Consider the following 15,350-nt stretch of genomic DNA (forward strand, 5'->3'; position numbering starts at 1 on the left):
AATATGGATGAACCTAAAGCATACTATGCTGAGTGGAATAAAACAAACAGAAAGACAAATGGCATGGAATTTCACTTCCATGTGGAATCTGAAGAACAAAATAAACCAACAAAACAGAAACTAACTCATAGATGTACAGAACATTTTGATGGTTGCCAGATTGTGTGTGTGGTAGGGGGTGGGGGTGCGTGTGTTGGGAGAATGAGTGAAAAAGGGGAAGGGATTAATAAATACAAATTGGTAATTACAAAATAGTCACAATGATGTAAAGTATAGCATAAGGAATATAGTCCATAATATTGAAATAACTATGTATGGTGTTAGATGGGTACTAGACTTAATGGGGTGATTACTTTATAAGTTATATAAAGGTTATATATAAGTCACCATGTTGTGCACCTGAAACTAATTAATACTGTATACCAACTGTAATTGAAAAAAATGTTTTAAATTATGTTTTTTCAAGTTTGGTATACAGATTTTATTTTAGAAAAATCCTGCAAATTGTGAAGACGACAATCCAACCAAAAAATGGATAAAAGATATGAAGAAGCCATTAAGGGAAGAGGAAGGAAATCAATGATGCTTAACCATATCAGTGATGAGGATGTGGAGGAGAAAGGAGATAAATAAATACATATGAAGAGTGAGATACACGCATGACCTTAGCAAGTATTGGTGAGAATATAGAGAGAAAAGTCTCATTTATTGTTGCTAGAATTGCTAATTTGTATATTCATTTCAGAGAGCAGTTTGGCAACATTTCTAATTTGAAGATGAACATCTTCTTCAACCTAGAAATATTTATTGTTATATTCTAGAGAAATGCTAGCAAGCGTGCACAGGAGACATAGCAGGAATATTCAATGCAGTATTTTTATATTGTAATAGAAAAGAATTGTAGGCAATTTAGAAGTTCCATCAATATTTCCATCTTATGATATAGTAATTCAATAGACTACTATGCAGTTAAAATTAATGAACTAGAGCTAAACATATCCACATGGATAAATCTTAAAAGCACAATGTTAAGGGATAAAAACAAGTTACAGAAGAATGTATGCAGTATGATTTCAATGTAGACTGTCTGAGACCATGTAAAGCACTATGTGCACACATATGTAGTTTTGGAATTACAACTTTCATGGTAATTAGCTCCAGAAAGAACTGGCAAGCACAGTATCTCTAATGATTTACAATAATTATGATAATTACTGTTGTTGGTAGCAATGATTGCAATGGTAGTGTTTAATATTAAGTAAATATGGCAAATTTTAATATTTAATAAAACTGAGTTCCTTATACTTTTCCTTATTATCTCACAATTTTAAAAAGTACCTTATAATTTTTCTAATTGAGTAAGCCAACTTGGGCAAAATGAGCTATTGCACTATTAGATGGTGACTTTTTAGATTTGCTTCAATATTAAGAAAGGAAATGTAAAGTATTACTCACCAATTCCTCTGATTGCCTTACGAATCGCTTCGGCATCCACTGATGGGCTAAAGCCTGGATAATCTCTCACTGTCCCTCGATGCCCAACCTAGAAGGAGATATTTGACAGTCCCGCTAGTTCAAAACGACATCTTTGTTTAAATGCATATTCCCATATGCATATTGGAAACCTGTAACAAACCCACAATTTGAACACCTTCTTATCCCTTCAAGAGTGGTTCAAGAAAGAGTCTCCTGCCCCTAGAAATGCTGGTAATATGACATCTACCACATATGTAAAGAGGCCTCTCTTTTTTTTCTTCTTCTGTAACAAATGAGGAATATAAAACATTCATTCTAGGGCAATGAATTGTGTTAATTCTGGTGACTGAAGAATACTTGCTTTAAATTAGCATCTGTATCAAAGCAAGGAGAAAGTTCAAATTTCCTACATTCTTTTCGTTTTCAAGTGATAATTCAAAGCTCTTCACTGCAGCTTATACAGAAGTAATTGTGGTTTACAGACTTCAAGAGGTTGTAATTAATATGATCATTGTTCTTAGGGAACACTACACTAAAGGATCCATAAATGAAAACCCCATTAGGACGACCTGTTGTTAAGCTTTGTTTAACAGATGTGCAATTGTGGTTGATAAATCCTGTTCTGAAAGCTCCACTGACGTAGATCTTCAGGAACAGTATGGGGATGACAAATGCCATGATACTAATTTTAAAAACATAAATTAGAAACATGTCACTAAGTTACGAAAGACCATCCTACAGAAAGAATATCTTAAAACTGCTTGTGTGACTACAGAACAGCCACAAAGATGTTGAGAAAAATCCAAGTAAGCATGTACTTATATGGTATTTTCTAATTCTTTGAATAAAAATTTATCTTTACAGGTATGTTTTCTTTCTAAACTGATTTTCCTATCCCATCACTGAATAATATTGGCTCTGTTATCTTGTGTTACTACGTCTTCATTTAGGCTCCCCTGAAGTACTTAATATTTTCATGAAAAGATATTATCTTGTCATTAAAATGAATGGAAAATTAATGTTCTGGCACAGTAAAAAATGATAGTCTGTTGATTTAATAGATTAGATTGAACAATTTGTTTCAATACAATCAAACATCATTTAATCTTACGGTTTCCAAAATAAAGATTTTGATACTAAAAAAGTAATTATGAGTCAGAAAATAGATGTGAATATGCCTGATCTGAAGGCACCTGTAAGAAATCAGTCACTTCAACACAATCTTTGGAGAATTATCTTTCTCCAAGGCTTCATAAATAATTTAGGGATTCACAGAACCAATTGGCTTCATCTCAATTCTATCCATGTATGAACTTTTGTGTTTATCTTATGTGTCCATCTTCAATGTGTGGCATTTTAGAGGAAGCAACACAATATTACAGCATTTGAGTGCTACGTGCCCAGCACTGTGGCAAGCACTTTATATACATTAACTGTAACCTGCATAACAGTCCTGGTGAATGAGTAAGAGTGACACATTTCACATACAAGACACCAAGAATTAAGAAGATCAGAGAATCAGTCAAGTCCACATGGCTAGTTAAATCCTTGTCACATTATCTTGTCATATTAAACAGTAGAATCTCAATTTGAATGCAGTCCTGACCATTGCAAACCCATTCCTAGTCTTTCTTGAAATGTGCTCTCTGAATCACCTGAGATGATTCTTTAAAATGCATATGACCAAGCCCTGCCATGGACATATTAAATTATATTTCTTAAAAATGAGGTAAAAATAAGGTAGATATTACACATTTATGAAGCTCCCCGGATGATTCTGTGCCATGCAGAGATATGGTTGCTTCTGAATACAAAAAGACAAAATTGCAGTCAGATTCTAATTGTTCATGAATTATGAAAACTTAGGGTTTCTATTCCAGCCATGACTTTTTCACTGTCCTGTACTACCTACACATCAAAATATGCTGAAATTCCAAAATGTAAAATTGAGAGGATGAAATTCCCAATCTGTTATGCAATTTGCTACTTAGTAAGAACTAAATGAGAAGGGACTCCTTGTTTAATTAAAAGAAAAAAAACTACATAGAACACACACACACACACACACACACACACACACACACACACACACACACCTTGAAAAATGGCTCCGGAATTCTGAAGGGAAACCTTAGTGATTTCAAACTGCTTCAGTTATTTATGTAAGCAATATTATTTATTTGATACATTTGGTCACCCAGAACATTCAGAAATATTTACATGACTTATGAAAAAAATCTTACAATAAAAGTAATTAAGAGAGTCTTTTAAACAAATATATGTCAGGGAGTGAACGAAGTGCTTTAAAGACAATTTATTTAACTCTTACAATGGCCTGAATGGTGGATTTTTATCATCTCCATTTATAAACAGAAGAAACTCAATCTCAGAAAAAAAATGTATTTGCTTAATATAACTCTGCTACTATGCCCCAGAATTTGAGCCTACCTCCTTGTGTCTAAAACGCCCTGTGCTCTATCACATGACAATGCGTGACAGGATTCTACGTAGTGGTTCTCAAAGTGTGGTTCCTGGATCAGCAGCAGCAGCATCAGTAGCCTCTGGGAACTTATTAGAAACGCAAATTCTCAGGCCCCACCTATCCTAATGAATCAACATCTCTGGGGCTAAGACTCAGGATTTGTATTTTTTGTAAACAACCTCTCAAGATGATTCTAATGCCTGCTAACGTTTGAAAACCACTGCTTTATTTATTCTCAGCTGCTCAGAAAACCAAAGCAAAAATAAGTGAACAAGCCCTAGATTATTTTATGGGTGTGGAAGAAGAATTTGATGATGAGCTCACTGTTTCAGGAATGTTGGCATTTTTGCAGCCTAACAAAACTACTTTCATGGCCTGCTTCATTACAAGCTTAATTCCTTGACATTTAAATTACTAATCAATACCTGACTTAGTTTACCCACTAACTCTACCACCCTAACAAAGTGTCAGTGCTAGTATGAGACATTGCATAAATATTTGGCAATCTTTCTTTTATTTTTTTTCAAACCACATATAATCAGAATTCCATACACATCCCTTAAACACATTTAGTTGCTTTCCTTTTCTCAAACTTGACCTTCCAATGCCCCAAAAGGAAAATAACCCTGAAACCATTTGGAAAAGAAATTAAAGCAAGAAATGTCTGAATAAAGGAGGAACTAACAGGAAAGTTCTTTACATTAACAACAACTACTATCAACTATGGGTCAGGCACTGTGCTAAGCATGTGTCCTGCATAAGCTCGTTCCATCCTCAAAAAAACTTATTAAGGCAGACATAATAAATTTCATTCACAGATAATGATGAAACTGATGCTGAAGTAACTTGCCTGAGCTCGCGCAGCCGGCAAGTGGTCAGTCTCATCAGTCTTTGCTCCTAATTACTAGGCTAGGATGCATCTCATTAGAACCATCTTCTTCATGCCAATATAATTTTCCCTGATCTTCTAAAACTATCCTTTGGAGGTCAGTCATAGCACATGAGGCCTTGACACCACTGGTGTGGCCACGATGGGCCTGGGGATGTGTCTGATACTACCCCTGAGAAAGGCCAGTCTGTCCTGGACTCATGAAAGCCAGCTGTACCTATTTCTTCATGCAAAGAGTTTGCAGGAAGTTAAACACTAATGTTTGGAATAATGAATAAAAGTGAAAAATAGAAGGTGCCCATCCAACTGAACAAGAAACATATTTAAAGCCTAATGATTCAGAGCAAGAAAAACAGCTGCTGCAGGTAGATTCTGAAGGTGAGGAAAAGCCAAATCACTCCTCACTTCGTAAAGCCCTGTAAAGGCCATATCCAAAAGTTAAGCTTTCAAGTCAAAGCCTCATATAAATTTCCAGGACTCAGAAGAGCCAGGGAGAAGTGAAGACTCTTTGCTCAATGTCACAACAGTTCAGGATAAAAGGAAAAATGGAATAGACTTAAAAAAAAAAAGCAATCAAAATTTGGAAACTTAAGATGTCTCACTCAATTTTTCAAGTAAAAGGTGGTTTCCAAAACCAAAGAAAGTTTACTATAAAAGGCCCTGAAATGAAATATGGTCAAATGAAGCAGGTATTATGGATTGAATTCTGTTTTGCCCAAAAAGATATGTTTAAGTCCTAATTCACAGTACTTCAAAAATGTGATCTATTTGGATATAAGGTTATTGCTGACGTAATTTGTTAAGATGAGGTTATACCAGTGTAGGGCGGGCCCCTAATCCAATATAATTGGGGTGCTCATAAGACAGTCATGTGAAGACAGAGACATACAGAGAGACTGTGATATGGTGACAAAAAGATAACGGCAAAAACTGAAGTTGTACCAAGGAACACCAAAGATCGCCACTAAACCACCAGAAGCCAGGAAGCATCGAGGAAGGACTCCCCCATAGGTTTCTAAGGGAGCCTGGCCTACCAACATCATGACTTTGGACTTCCAGTGAGACAAAAATATTCTATTGTCTTAAACCGCCCGGTTTGTGGCACTTTGTTACAACAGTCCCAGGAAGCTAATGTAGTTAGTAAGATACAAGAGGAAAAAATGTAACCACTCAGGTCCCGCAGGGCAAATACCAGGGGCCTCATCTTCTCCTAAAGGCTGGCAGTGATCGCTGCTGACGGAAGGTTCCCTGTCACTACTGCCTTGCATCCATCAGAAAATAGACTTTCAAGAAAATCAAATCATACCATTTCCCCTTCACATTCCTTGCTCTCCATCTAAAACTTTTTCTTTTCCTCTTTGCCTCTGATATGCCAGGCTTCTCCAAAGGCTACTCATTAGGTTGATAAATTATACTTTTTATTATGATTAGATACGAAAGAGAGACCCTCGCTCCGCGGTGATCAAGCTTGGGTCAGGAAGTGGCAAGCCACAGCTCTTTAAAATTCATTCCATTCATTCCCAGGAAGCCTCTCTCATCTCACTCAGGTTATACACAATTTCTTTCCAGGCTTTGTCCTGAAACAAAGCTCTCATATTTTGATTTGAAATTCAGGTCTAACCTGTTTTTCATTAACTTCCTACAGAGAGCCATTTTTGTAACTGTCTCAGGGCCAATATTTATCTAAAGAAGCATCAGGGAACATGGTTTAAAACACACACTAGACAGGAAGTTACAATCATGCTGAAGAATACCTAATCAAGTATGATGCCTGTTCTGCTTGGGATGTGACAAGTCCATTTTAAAAGACAGCCCTGAGTTGCGGTAGACTAGAAGGAGACCAGAGAAATTCAGCACATCCACATGTGTGTAACACAGGTATTCTCCCCATACATATATTAAATTTGCATGATCAAGAAGAGCAACACACCAGGATAAGATGGAATGGGATGTCCCCACCAAAGCAAGAAATATGAAACTGGACAGGGTTCTCACAGACTCCCTGTACCCAGGACCAACAGCATCCAAATGCCCAGGGCTGGTATCACCCATGGTGCCACAGAATTTGAAAGGCATTACCTTTCCTAAATTCTCCCTCACATTAGCATATTGCACCTATCCTGGGAGCCCTACCACGGGTGTCATTCCTCTGGGTTACAGAGAAGAAATGGGAATATTGTGTCCTCCGGTGTCAAACTGCACCAATCTTGTTCCCAAGAAGGAGAGAAAGGGTCGAGTGGGGAGGGGAAGCTTGCTCTCTATTCTCGCTATGAACATATTATCATGGATTAGCTTTTCCTATTAGCGAGTTTCTTCCTTAGATAAGCTTTCTCCAACCTTTCTGTCATCGGGAATCCCTTTTATTATTTCTTCTCCATGGATCCCATGTTTTGAGTGATTCTACCTGCCAATCTGTATTTGTTACAAAACATTAACTCATTTCCTCTTGTTACTTATCATTAAAGATATAACTTCCAAACAGAGTTTCTGATCAAGATAACCAGTGCAAATGTTAATATAATTTTAGTGAAAAATAAATAAATAAATAAAGGCATGATGCTTTGGAAACTGTAGACCTCAATGAGAATTATATATGTGTGCTATAATAAAGAATATATCTGTTTTTTGTCCTGGGTTCCAGGCACAGAAGTCCAAAAATTCCTAAATGACAGAAGTGTCTTTCTTATGCTAATGAGGTGGCTCTCAAGGTGGAACCCTAGCTAGCTTTAGGATCAGGGCTGCAGCTAAGAAGACCAGCCATGACTTGATTAGAGGGTTGGCAGTCTGAGAGGAGTGGACTGGACAGAGTTCAATCCCATGGCCAGTGACTTAATCAGTCTCACCTACGTAGTGAAACCCCAGTAAACACTGGACTCTGAGGCTTGGAGGAGCTTCCCAGCTGGTGAACACGTTGTTGTCCAGCGAGGGTGATGCACCCTGACTCCCTAGGTGGAGGGCACAGAAGCTCTGCCTCCAAGGCCCTGCCAGACCTCACTTTATGCATAGATTTTATAATAGAACTGTAATTATAAGAACGACACTTTCAGTGAGTTCTGTGCGTCGTTCAAGAGAATTACTGAACCTGAGATGGTCATGGAAATCCCCAAATTTATAGTTAATTGATCAGAAATGTAGGTGGCTCTAAGACTTGCATGTGGCATCTGAAGTGAGGGCTGAGCCCTTAAACCTGTGGAGTCCCATGCTAACTCCTTGTCAGAACTGCATTGTGGTATATTTACTTGGAGTTGGAATGGAGCTTCATATGTCTTTAAAAATATATAAATGTCCAAGCCCATAGAATGTACAACACCAAGAGTGAACTGTCACGTAACCATGGACTCTGGACAATGATGTGTCAACGAGCCTCGTCACTCGTATCACTCTGGTGGGGGTGTCGACAGAGGGGTAGGCTGTCTGTGCATGTAAGGGTCAGCGTTCTATGGGAAATCTCTGTACCTTCCTCTCAATTTTGCTGAAACTGTTCTAAAAATAGTCTTAAGTATATATTTATATTTATATATTTAAAATACAAGAAAACATTGGAAATAGGAGTGGTCAGACTCTACTTGGGAAAACTCCATCTGATTCCCAAATTGAAAATCATTCCTATGGGGAGGGGGTGCTGGGGAAGGTGTACTGCTGATTTGTAATAAATTCAGGCCCAGGAAACAGGCAGAAAACGCATTTACTAAAAAAGTTGCAGAAATATCAATGAGCGAGAAATGTGAGGGTTCAAATAATAGTAATTACGTTTATTATTATTCTGTAAAAATTTGGAATTAGCCACGGAAGAAAGAGTTCGTAATATCTGCATGAGAAAGCCGGCATTGTAAAAGGCACACATGGAAAAAAATACTACTATGGTATCCTAATAAAGAGTCATGTTTTAAGGTATTCTAATTTGTGGGTTGCCTGAGTGCTTGTTTTGGATCTAAAGGCATCATCTGACAAGAGACCTTAGATAAGAGTACAAACCACTAAGATATCAGGCCCTTTCATCAAGGGTTAAGTAGGAGAACACATGCCCGAACCGAGATATTCAACATTTTCAAACAAAGGAAACAGTGATGCAACATAGATTGTTTCCTCATCTGAAACAATGAGAGGGTTGCAACACTCCTAGATAGAACACACAGACCTAGCAAACCAGCCACTCTTTCATCTTCAAAGGTAAGGACTGAAATTGCAACCCAATTTGATCAGATCATTCCAGTAAACTCACCTTACACCAGGAACCACAAACCCACCTACAGTTTGTAGAAAAGCATGGACCTGATTGCTTCTGTGTGTGTGTGTGCGCGCGTGCACACACACGTGTGCTTTTATGTGTAAGAGGGGAAAGGGAATAGATAAAATTTAGTGATAAGACTATTTATACAAATCTGAGTGTTGTTTTTATTGTGGTAAAAAAGCATAACATAAAGTTTACCACAGGAACCTTTTTGAGTGTACAGCTCAATACTTGTACTACTGTTCGCTACGCTGTGAACCAGGTCCCGGGAACTTTGTCACGTGCAGAACAGAAACTCTACCCACAAAGCAACAATGCGCCCTCCCCCAGCCCCTGGTAACTACAATTCTACTTTCTATCTCTATGAATTTGACTACTTTAGATGCCTCATATAAATGAAATCATGTAATAGTCTGTCCTTTTATTATTAGCTTATTTCACTTAGCATAACGTCCTCAAGTTTTATCTATGTTGTAGCATATGTCACAATTTCCTTCCTTTTTAAAGCTAAATAATATTTCACTGTATATATAGACCACATTTTGTTTATCCATTCATGGGTCGATGGACATTTGGGTTGTTTCTACCTCTTGTTTATTGTGAATAATGCTTTAGCGAACATGGGAGTACAGATATCTCTTCGAGACCCTCTTTTCACTTCTTTTGGATGTTTATACAGAAGTGGGATTGCTGGATCATATGGTAGTTCTACTTTTAACTCTTTTTGAGGAACTGCCATATCATTTTCCACAATCGTTTTTAATATTTGTTCTCAGAGATCTCACTCGACAATATTAGTTGTTTTTTTGTTGTTGTTGTTGTTTTATTAATTTGAGGAGAAAATAGGCAAGAGTAAAGGCAGCTGGAGGCAGGGCCTCCTCTCCCCTTAAGCACAGCTTTCTCTTTCTAGTCTGCTCCCCACTTTCCTTCCTGTTGCCCAATGACAAATGCCACCAATCCCCTGACATCACCACATTCCTGGCCCCTTATTGTAGGCAGAACAACAGCTTCCTTCTAAAATGTGAATGTGTTATGGTATATGACAAAAGGGACTTTGCAGATATAATTAAGGTTCCAGACCTTAAAGTCTGGAAATTAGTTTGGATTATCTGGTGGGCCCAATGTAAACTAATCATGTGAGCATTTAGACACACAGAACTGTCTCCAGCTAGAGCAAGAAAAGGAAGGCAGAAGAGAGATGCTCCCAAAGGAAAAGCCAAAGAGATTGCAGTCATGAGAAGGACTCTATGTACCCTTACTGGTCTGAGATGTAGGGGGCCGCATACAAGGACTGGCAGAAGCCTTTAGGGAATAGGTCCCCAACTCCTGGGCCATGGACCTGTACTAGTCTGTGGCCTGTCAGGAACTGGGCCCCACAGCAGGTGAGCAGCAGTGGTCAAGTGGAAGCTTCATTTGTATTTGCAACCACTCCCCAGCACTAGCATCACCGCCTCAGCTCCACCTCAGATCATCAGGTGTTAGATTCTCATAGGAGCACAGGTCCCTGGCCCCAAAAAGGTTGGGGACTGCTGCTCCAGGGGATAGGTCATCCCCTGATGACAGCCTATAAAAAAACAGGTACCTCCGTCTTATAAGTGTAAGGAACTAAATTTCGCCAACAACCTAAATGAGCTCAGACGCGCATTCTTCCCACAGTATCCAGAAAAGAAAGCAGCCCTGCCAACTGCTTCATTTTAGTGCCACAGACCCGCGTTGGGTTTCTAACAATAAAAGTGCGAGATAACAAATGGGCACTGTTTAAGCTGCTACATTTATGATAACTGGTCGTAATGGCAACAAGAAACTAATAGATCTCTGTCACACTTACCTGGGTCTCTCCTAGCCCTTCAGAAATGCGTCATGACTTTGAAGGTGTCAGCTGGAGAGCCTGACCAACTAATCCCACACCTATTTACTAATGAACAAGGGCTAGAGGGAGATTTTTTTTTTTTTAACACCAGCATTCTGGAGAGAGAGGCTTTTTCATTTGACTCTCTACATATCCATAATAGCAAAAAGAATTTCAGACCTGGAAAGAGGAGAGATCAGCCTTCTGCCAGTGATAGGGAATAATTCGGGACCAAGCAAAGCCTTGCAATGGCATGGTTTCCTTAGGCACTGCTTATGCTGAGGGCTGGTCACATCTCCATACAAGCCTCCTCTTATAAGCCTCTTACTTATAAAATATAATGTATGTTCATCATTAAAAAAAAAAAAAATCAAAGCCAGAAGGTGATGAATTAAAAAATAAAAGTACCCTCGATCACAGTTCCACCTTTCCAGAAAGTTGTCATATAATAGTGTATTTGTTTATATATATATATATATATATATATATATATATATATATATATTCTTTTTAAACAAAATTACTCTATTTATACTATTCTGTAACTTGATTTTTTTCATTGATTAATGTATCATTGTCTTATGTCAGGATATATAGAGCTGACTTGTTCCCCTATTCTTTTTAATGATCACATAAAAATGGCTATAAGTAACAAAGGAGTAATTTACTAATTTCATACCCCATGGATGGCCATTCATGCTGTCTGCATATTGTCATTAACATAAATGAATGCCCTTAGGTTCATATTTTTTCAACCTTATACCAGTATATCTAAATAAGTACCAAGAAGTGGAATTACTGGTTTAAAGGGTGTGTACATTTAAATAGTGATAGATACTGCCAAAATACAATCCAAAAATGTGTCAAGTTTATTCTCCCATGAACGGAGTACTTGTCTTGCCCACAGCTACCTCTGCAATGTTAGTCTTACTACATATTTTTTACCTTTACTAATTACTTAGGTAGAAAATGGTTTCTCATTGTGTTATTCACATTTCTTTAATTTTCAGTGAGGTGTATCATCTTTTCATGTGTTTACTGAACATTTATAACTCTTTTCATGTCTTATTCACATCCCTTATAAATGTTTCCATCAGGTTCATTTTTCTTATTGATTTATTCAACTTATTTGTAAGTTAAGGAAATAAGTGTTTTGTCTGGTGTGCTGCAAATATTTTCCCCTGGTGTGTTGTCTTATGATTCTACTAACAGTATTGTTTGCTGTCATAAATTATAAATTTATATGTAGTTAAGTAGATCAATATTTATCTTTTAGGCTTTTGGTTTGCGTATGGTTGTAAGTGTCTTCCTTATGCCAAGATTATTTTCAAAATTCATCCTTATTTCATCACTTTCATTTCAGTATTTTATCCATCTGAAATTTATTTTAATGTAAGAAGAGAGAAGGAATATGATTTACTTTTTCCCAAATGGCTAGAAGCTTTCCTAACATTATTTACTGAACAAGCCATTTTTTCTCTGTTATGAAATGTCATCTTTATTATATAATAAATTCCCAAATTAAATACTAAATCTATTCTGTTATTGACCTTTCTGGTTTGGTGTCATAGTTATATTTTAACTATGTATCTTTACAACACATTTTTATATTTTATTCCTTTGAGACATCTTCTAGTTCTCTAGTTTTTTTGGTTATTTTTTTCAGGTGAACCTTTTATCAACTTTCAAAAAAAAATTTTTTTTGGATTTTAATTGGACTCAGTTAAGTTACCATGTTAGGAAGGCTTGATTTTTACTTACCCAGAGAGATGCCATGATATACCACCTTTGCCTTAAGTTCAGATCACACTAACCTATTAAAAGAAAAAAAATTACTAAACTGTATAAATTGAAGATTTCGAACATAATAATCCACCAACCCTTAATCTTTAATCCAGAAAACAGAACTCTACATTCAAAGAGAAACAGCCTCAAGAAGAGTATGTGTCTTTAACATCAAGAAGAGGATGTGTCTTTAACATAAATTAGTCCATTTGCTAAACAAACATTTACTGAGCACCTACTATATACAAGGGATAGTGCTAGACCTGTAAAGGGCTAAAAAAAAAAAAAAGATAAAAATATCTCTGACTTAACGGGTTTACAAATATGTTCCCTGGAAAGCCAATTTTTGACTCATTTAAAATGTAGAGGAACTCTGCTGATGGCTGACTTCTTTTAACCAGGACAGATTACCATCATGGGGAATAACAACAGAAACACAGAAAATTGTCTCCCTGCCCCCAATACGAATTTTAGCTGGCTTCAATTTGATTCCTTGTATTTGAATGTGAAATCTCTGTCTACGTTTTACAAGGCTCCATGCCTGTATACAGCCTATTATAAACAAATATGCTTGCTCCTGAGGGCAGACCATTCCTTGGTAGGGGGCAGAGGTGAAAAGAACAGTTCTTTCATGGAGCCCAGGTCAGGAACCCAGGCATACTTTCCATAAGTAGACATATTAAAACATGCTGACATATCTCCAGGGTTGATTTAGAAATGCAAGTTTCTTCCACCCGTCCTGGGAACAAAATATTTTAAAAACTCAATGATAGCCTCAGAACAAAGTTCAACAGGAAATTATACCATTAGTTCTAGTTTTTTCAGGCTCTCTGTAGCCTAGTGCTGTCGGCCTTCTAGTTACAGGGTCTAATACTGCTTCCCTCTTTCTTCACAGTGATTACAAGGTATCACTAGTTCCGTTTTGGCCTGTTAAAGCTAGACACAATTTCTTTGAGCCTCAGTTTTCTCATCTGTAAAAAGGAGAAAGGAGGCCTGTTGCTGGAATCCAAAAATGATGTGTCATCACATCAGCTGGAGTTTTGAGTTCTTACTACGTGCCACGTAATAAAAAAGCACTAAAAGGTCAATTTTGCAAAGCTAAACAGTTTTGTCATGTTTGTTCACTAGAGAATACAAGATACTACTAAAAAAAAAAAACTTCAACGCATTGAATGAATGAATGATTTAAGATAAGCCTCACAATAAACTAGGGAGCTAGGTGCCATTACCTGGTTCAAACACGGTTAAAGCTGATACTCAATATGTGTTGATCCAGTATAATTTGCAAATTATTAACAATTATTACTGATTTAAGTTTTAATTACTTCTCCGTGGAGGCCAAATGACCTAACACTAGAACTTTAAACATCCTTTTCTGAAAGGAATTAGAGAGGCTACATCATTTCCTTTTACTTTCTCCTCCATTCCTATTTCTAAACAGATTTCTCCACACACCCACAGGGCTCTGGGAATACGGTTCTGGTTTTCTTTACATCTGTAAATTCCCTTTTCAGTCAGTTTGAAGTTTCTGCCTTCACGAAAGCCAATGGTGACATCTTTGCAGAATAATGTTTTGGTGAGTTACATTTTTTATGACGTCGATTTTTAAAAAAAAATGTTGCAAATGAGTGCTCCCTGAGGGTAGAGTTTTGCTGTTGGTGTAGATCACAGATCCTTGGAAAGAATTTAGCTCCTGTGTAACATTTTATCAGCAGCCAGAGAGGGGCCGCGGCGACCCAGACTTCCTAGACCACAATTTTCTATATATGGTCATTTGCAAACAAGTACTCAGATCTCCCACCTGCTGACTCAAATGCCAAATGCCACAATAGTGATTCACGGGTCTAGAGAATGGGAGACTCTGTTGCAATCAAGGAAAAAGGTGAATCTTTTCAAGAAAGTGTAAACTTCTGGACTTCCAACGCCCAATATCTAAACACACTTCTACCTCCTAAAAAAATTTACAAGAACAAAATAAATTGCCTCCGTGAAGAGGACAACGTGTTCACAAGTATGGGTGGGGTTCCAAGTCCTCAGAACAGAGCTAGGAGCCAGCCCCACCCTTCCTGAGAGTCCCTAGACTCGCAGGACCCTTAAGACGCCCTACTCTTTTTTGTTCCCAAGACCTTTAGGATTGGGGAGGAGGGGCGAGATGGCCAACTGGATCCCTACTCTGCTAGCTGTGAAGAAAAGAGAAGGGTCCAGGGCACCCAGACATCTGGGTATCAGCTCGCGCCCCGCGGTGTCCATACTTTCGCTCCTAGCACCTGTTTCCCTGATTCTTAAATGCTGGACGTGGACTCTGCCCGAGGAGGCCCCTCGGGCCCGGCACCCGTACGGCGGGTAGGTCTGCGGGGTAGGCGCCGAGTCAGTCCCGCCCGCGACCGCGCTGCGCTGCGCTCGCGGGGAAGTTGGGCAAGGCGCGCGCGCCGTTCCGAGCCGCGGGGCGGGCGAGGCTCGTGGCTGCGCGCGGGAAGGCTGGACTTACCCTGAAGCGAGGCTGCGGGGACAGGTGTGCGGTAGAACAGCTAGCCAGGTGTGCGGCTCGCGGGCTGGTGCTCAGAGCTGGTTCCCGGCCGGCGACTGTGACCGCAACTGCGACCGCACCCCTTCCTCTTGCCCTTCCTCCCGCCTCCGA

The 15,350-nt window shown here is 38.5% G+C and overlaps 1 protein-coding gene across 1 annotated transcript in view; it reads right to left on the reverse strand.

Annotated features, from left to right (window-relative positions):
* Window positions 1-15,350, reverse strand: part of ANXA3 (annexin A3) — a 49,134-nt gene extending 33,784 nt beyond the window's left edge. Inside the window, exons 1-3 of the mRNA XM_016154421.2 lie at window positions 15,201-15,350; window positions 12,689-12,741; window positions 1,456-1,543 (exon numbers count right to left, since the gene is read on the reverse strand). Coding sequence (XP_016009907.2) covers window positions 1,456-1,543; window positions 12,689-12,703 — 103 coding nt within the window. The 5' untranslated portion in view covers window positions 12,704-12,741; window positions 15,201-15,350. The remainder of the gene's footprint in view (window positions 1-1,455; window positions 1,544-12,688; window positions 12,742-15,200) is intronic.

This window comes from Rousettus aegyptiacus, unplaced genomic scaffold (assembly GCF_014176215.1).
Source record: "Rousettus aegyptiacus isolate mRouAeg1 unplaced genomic scaffold, mRouAeg1.p scaffold_m13_p_10, whole genome shotgun sequence".
In the NCBI taxonomy this organism is placed as follows: Eukaryota; Metazoa; Chordata; class Mammalia; order Chiroptera; family Pteropodidae; genus Rousettus; species Rousettus aegyptiacus.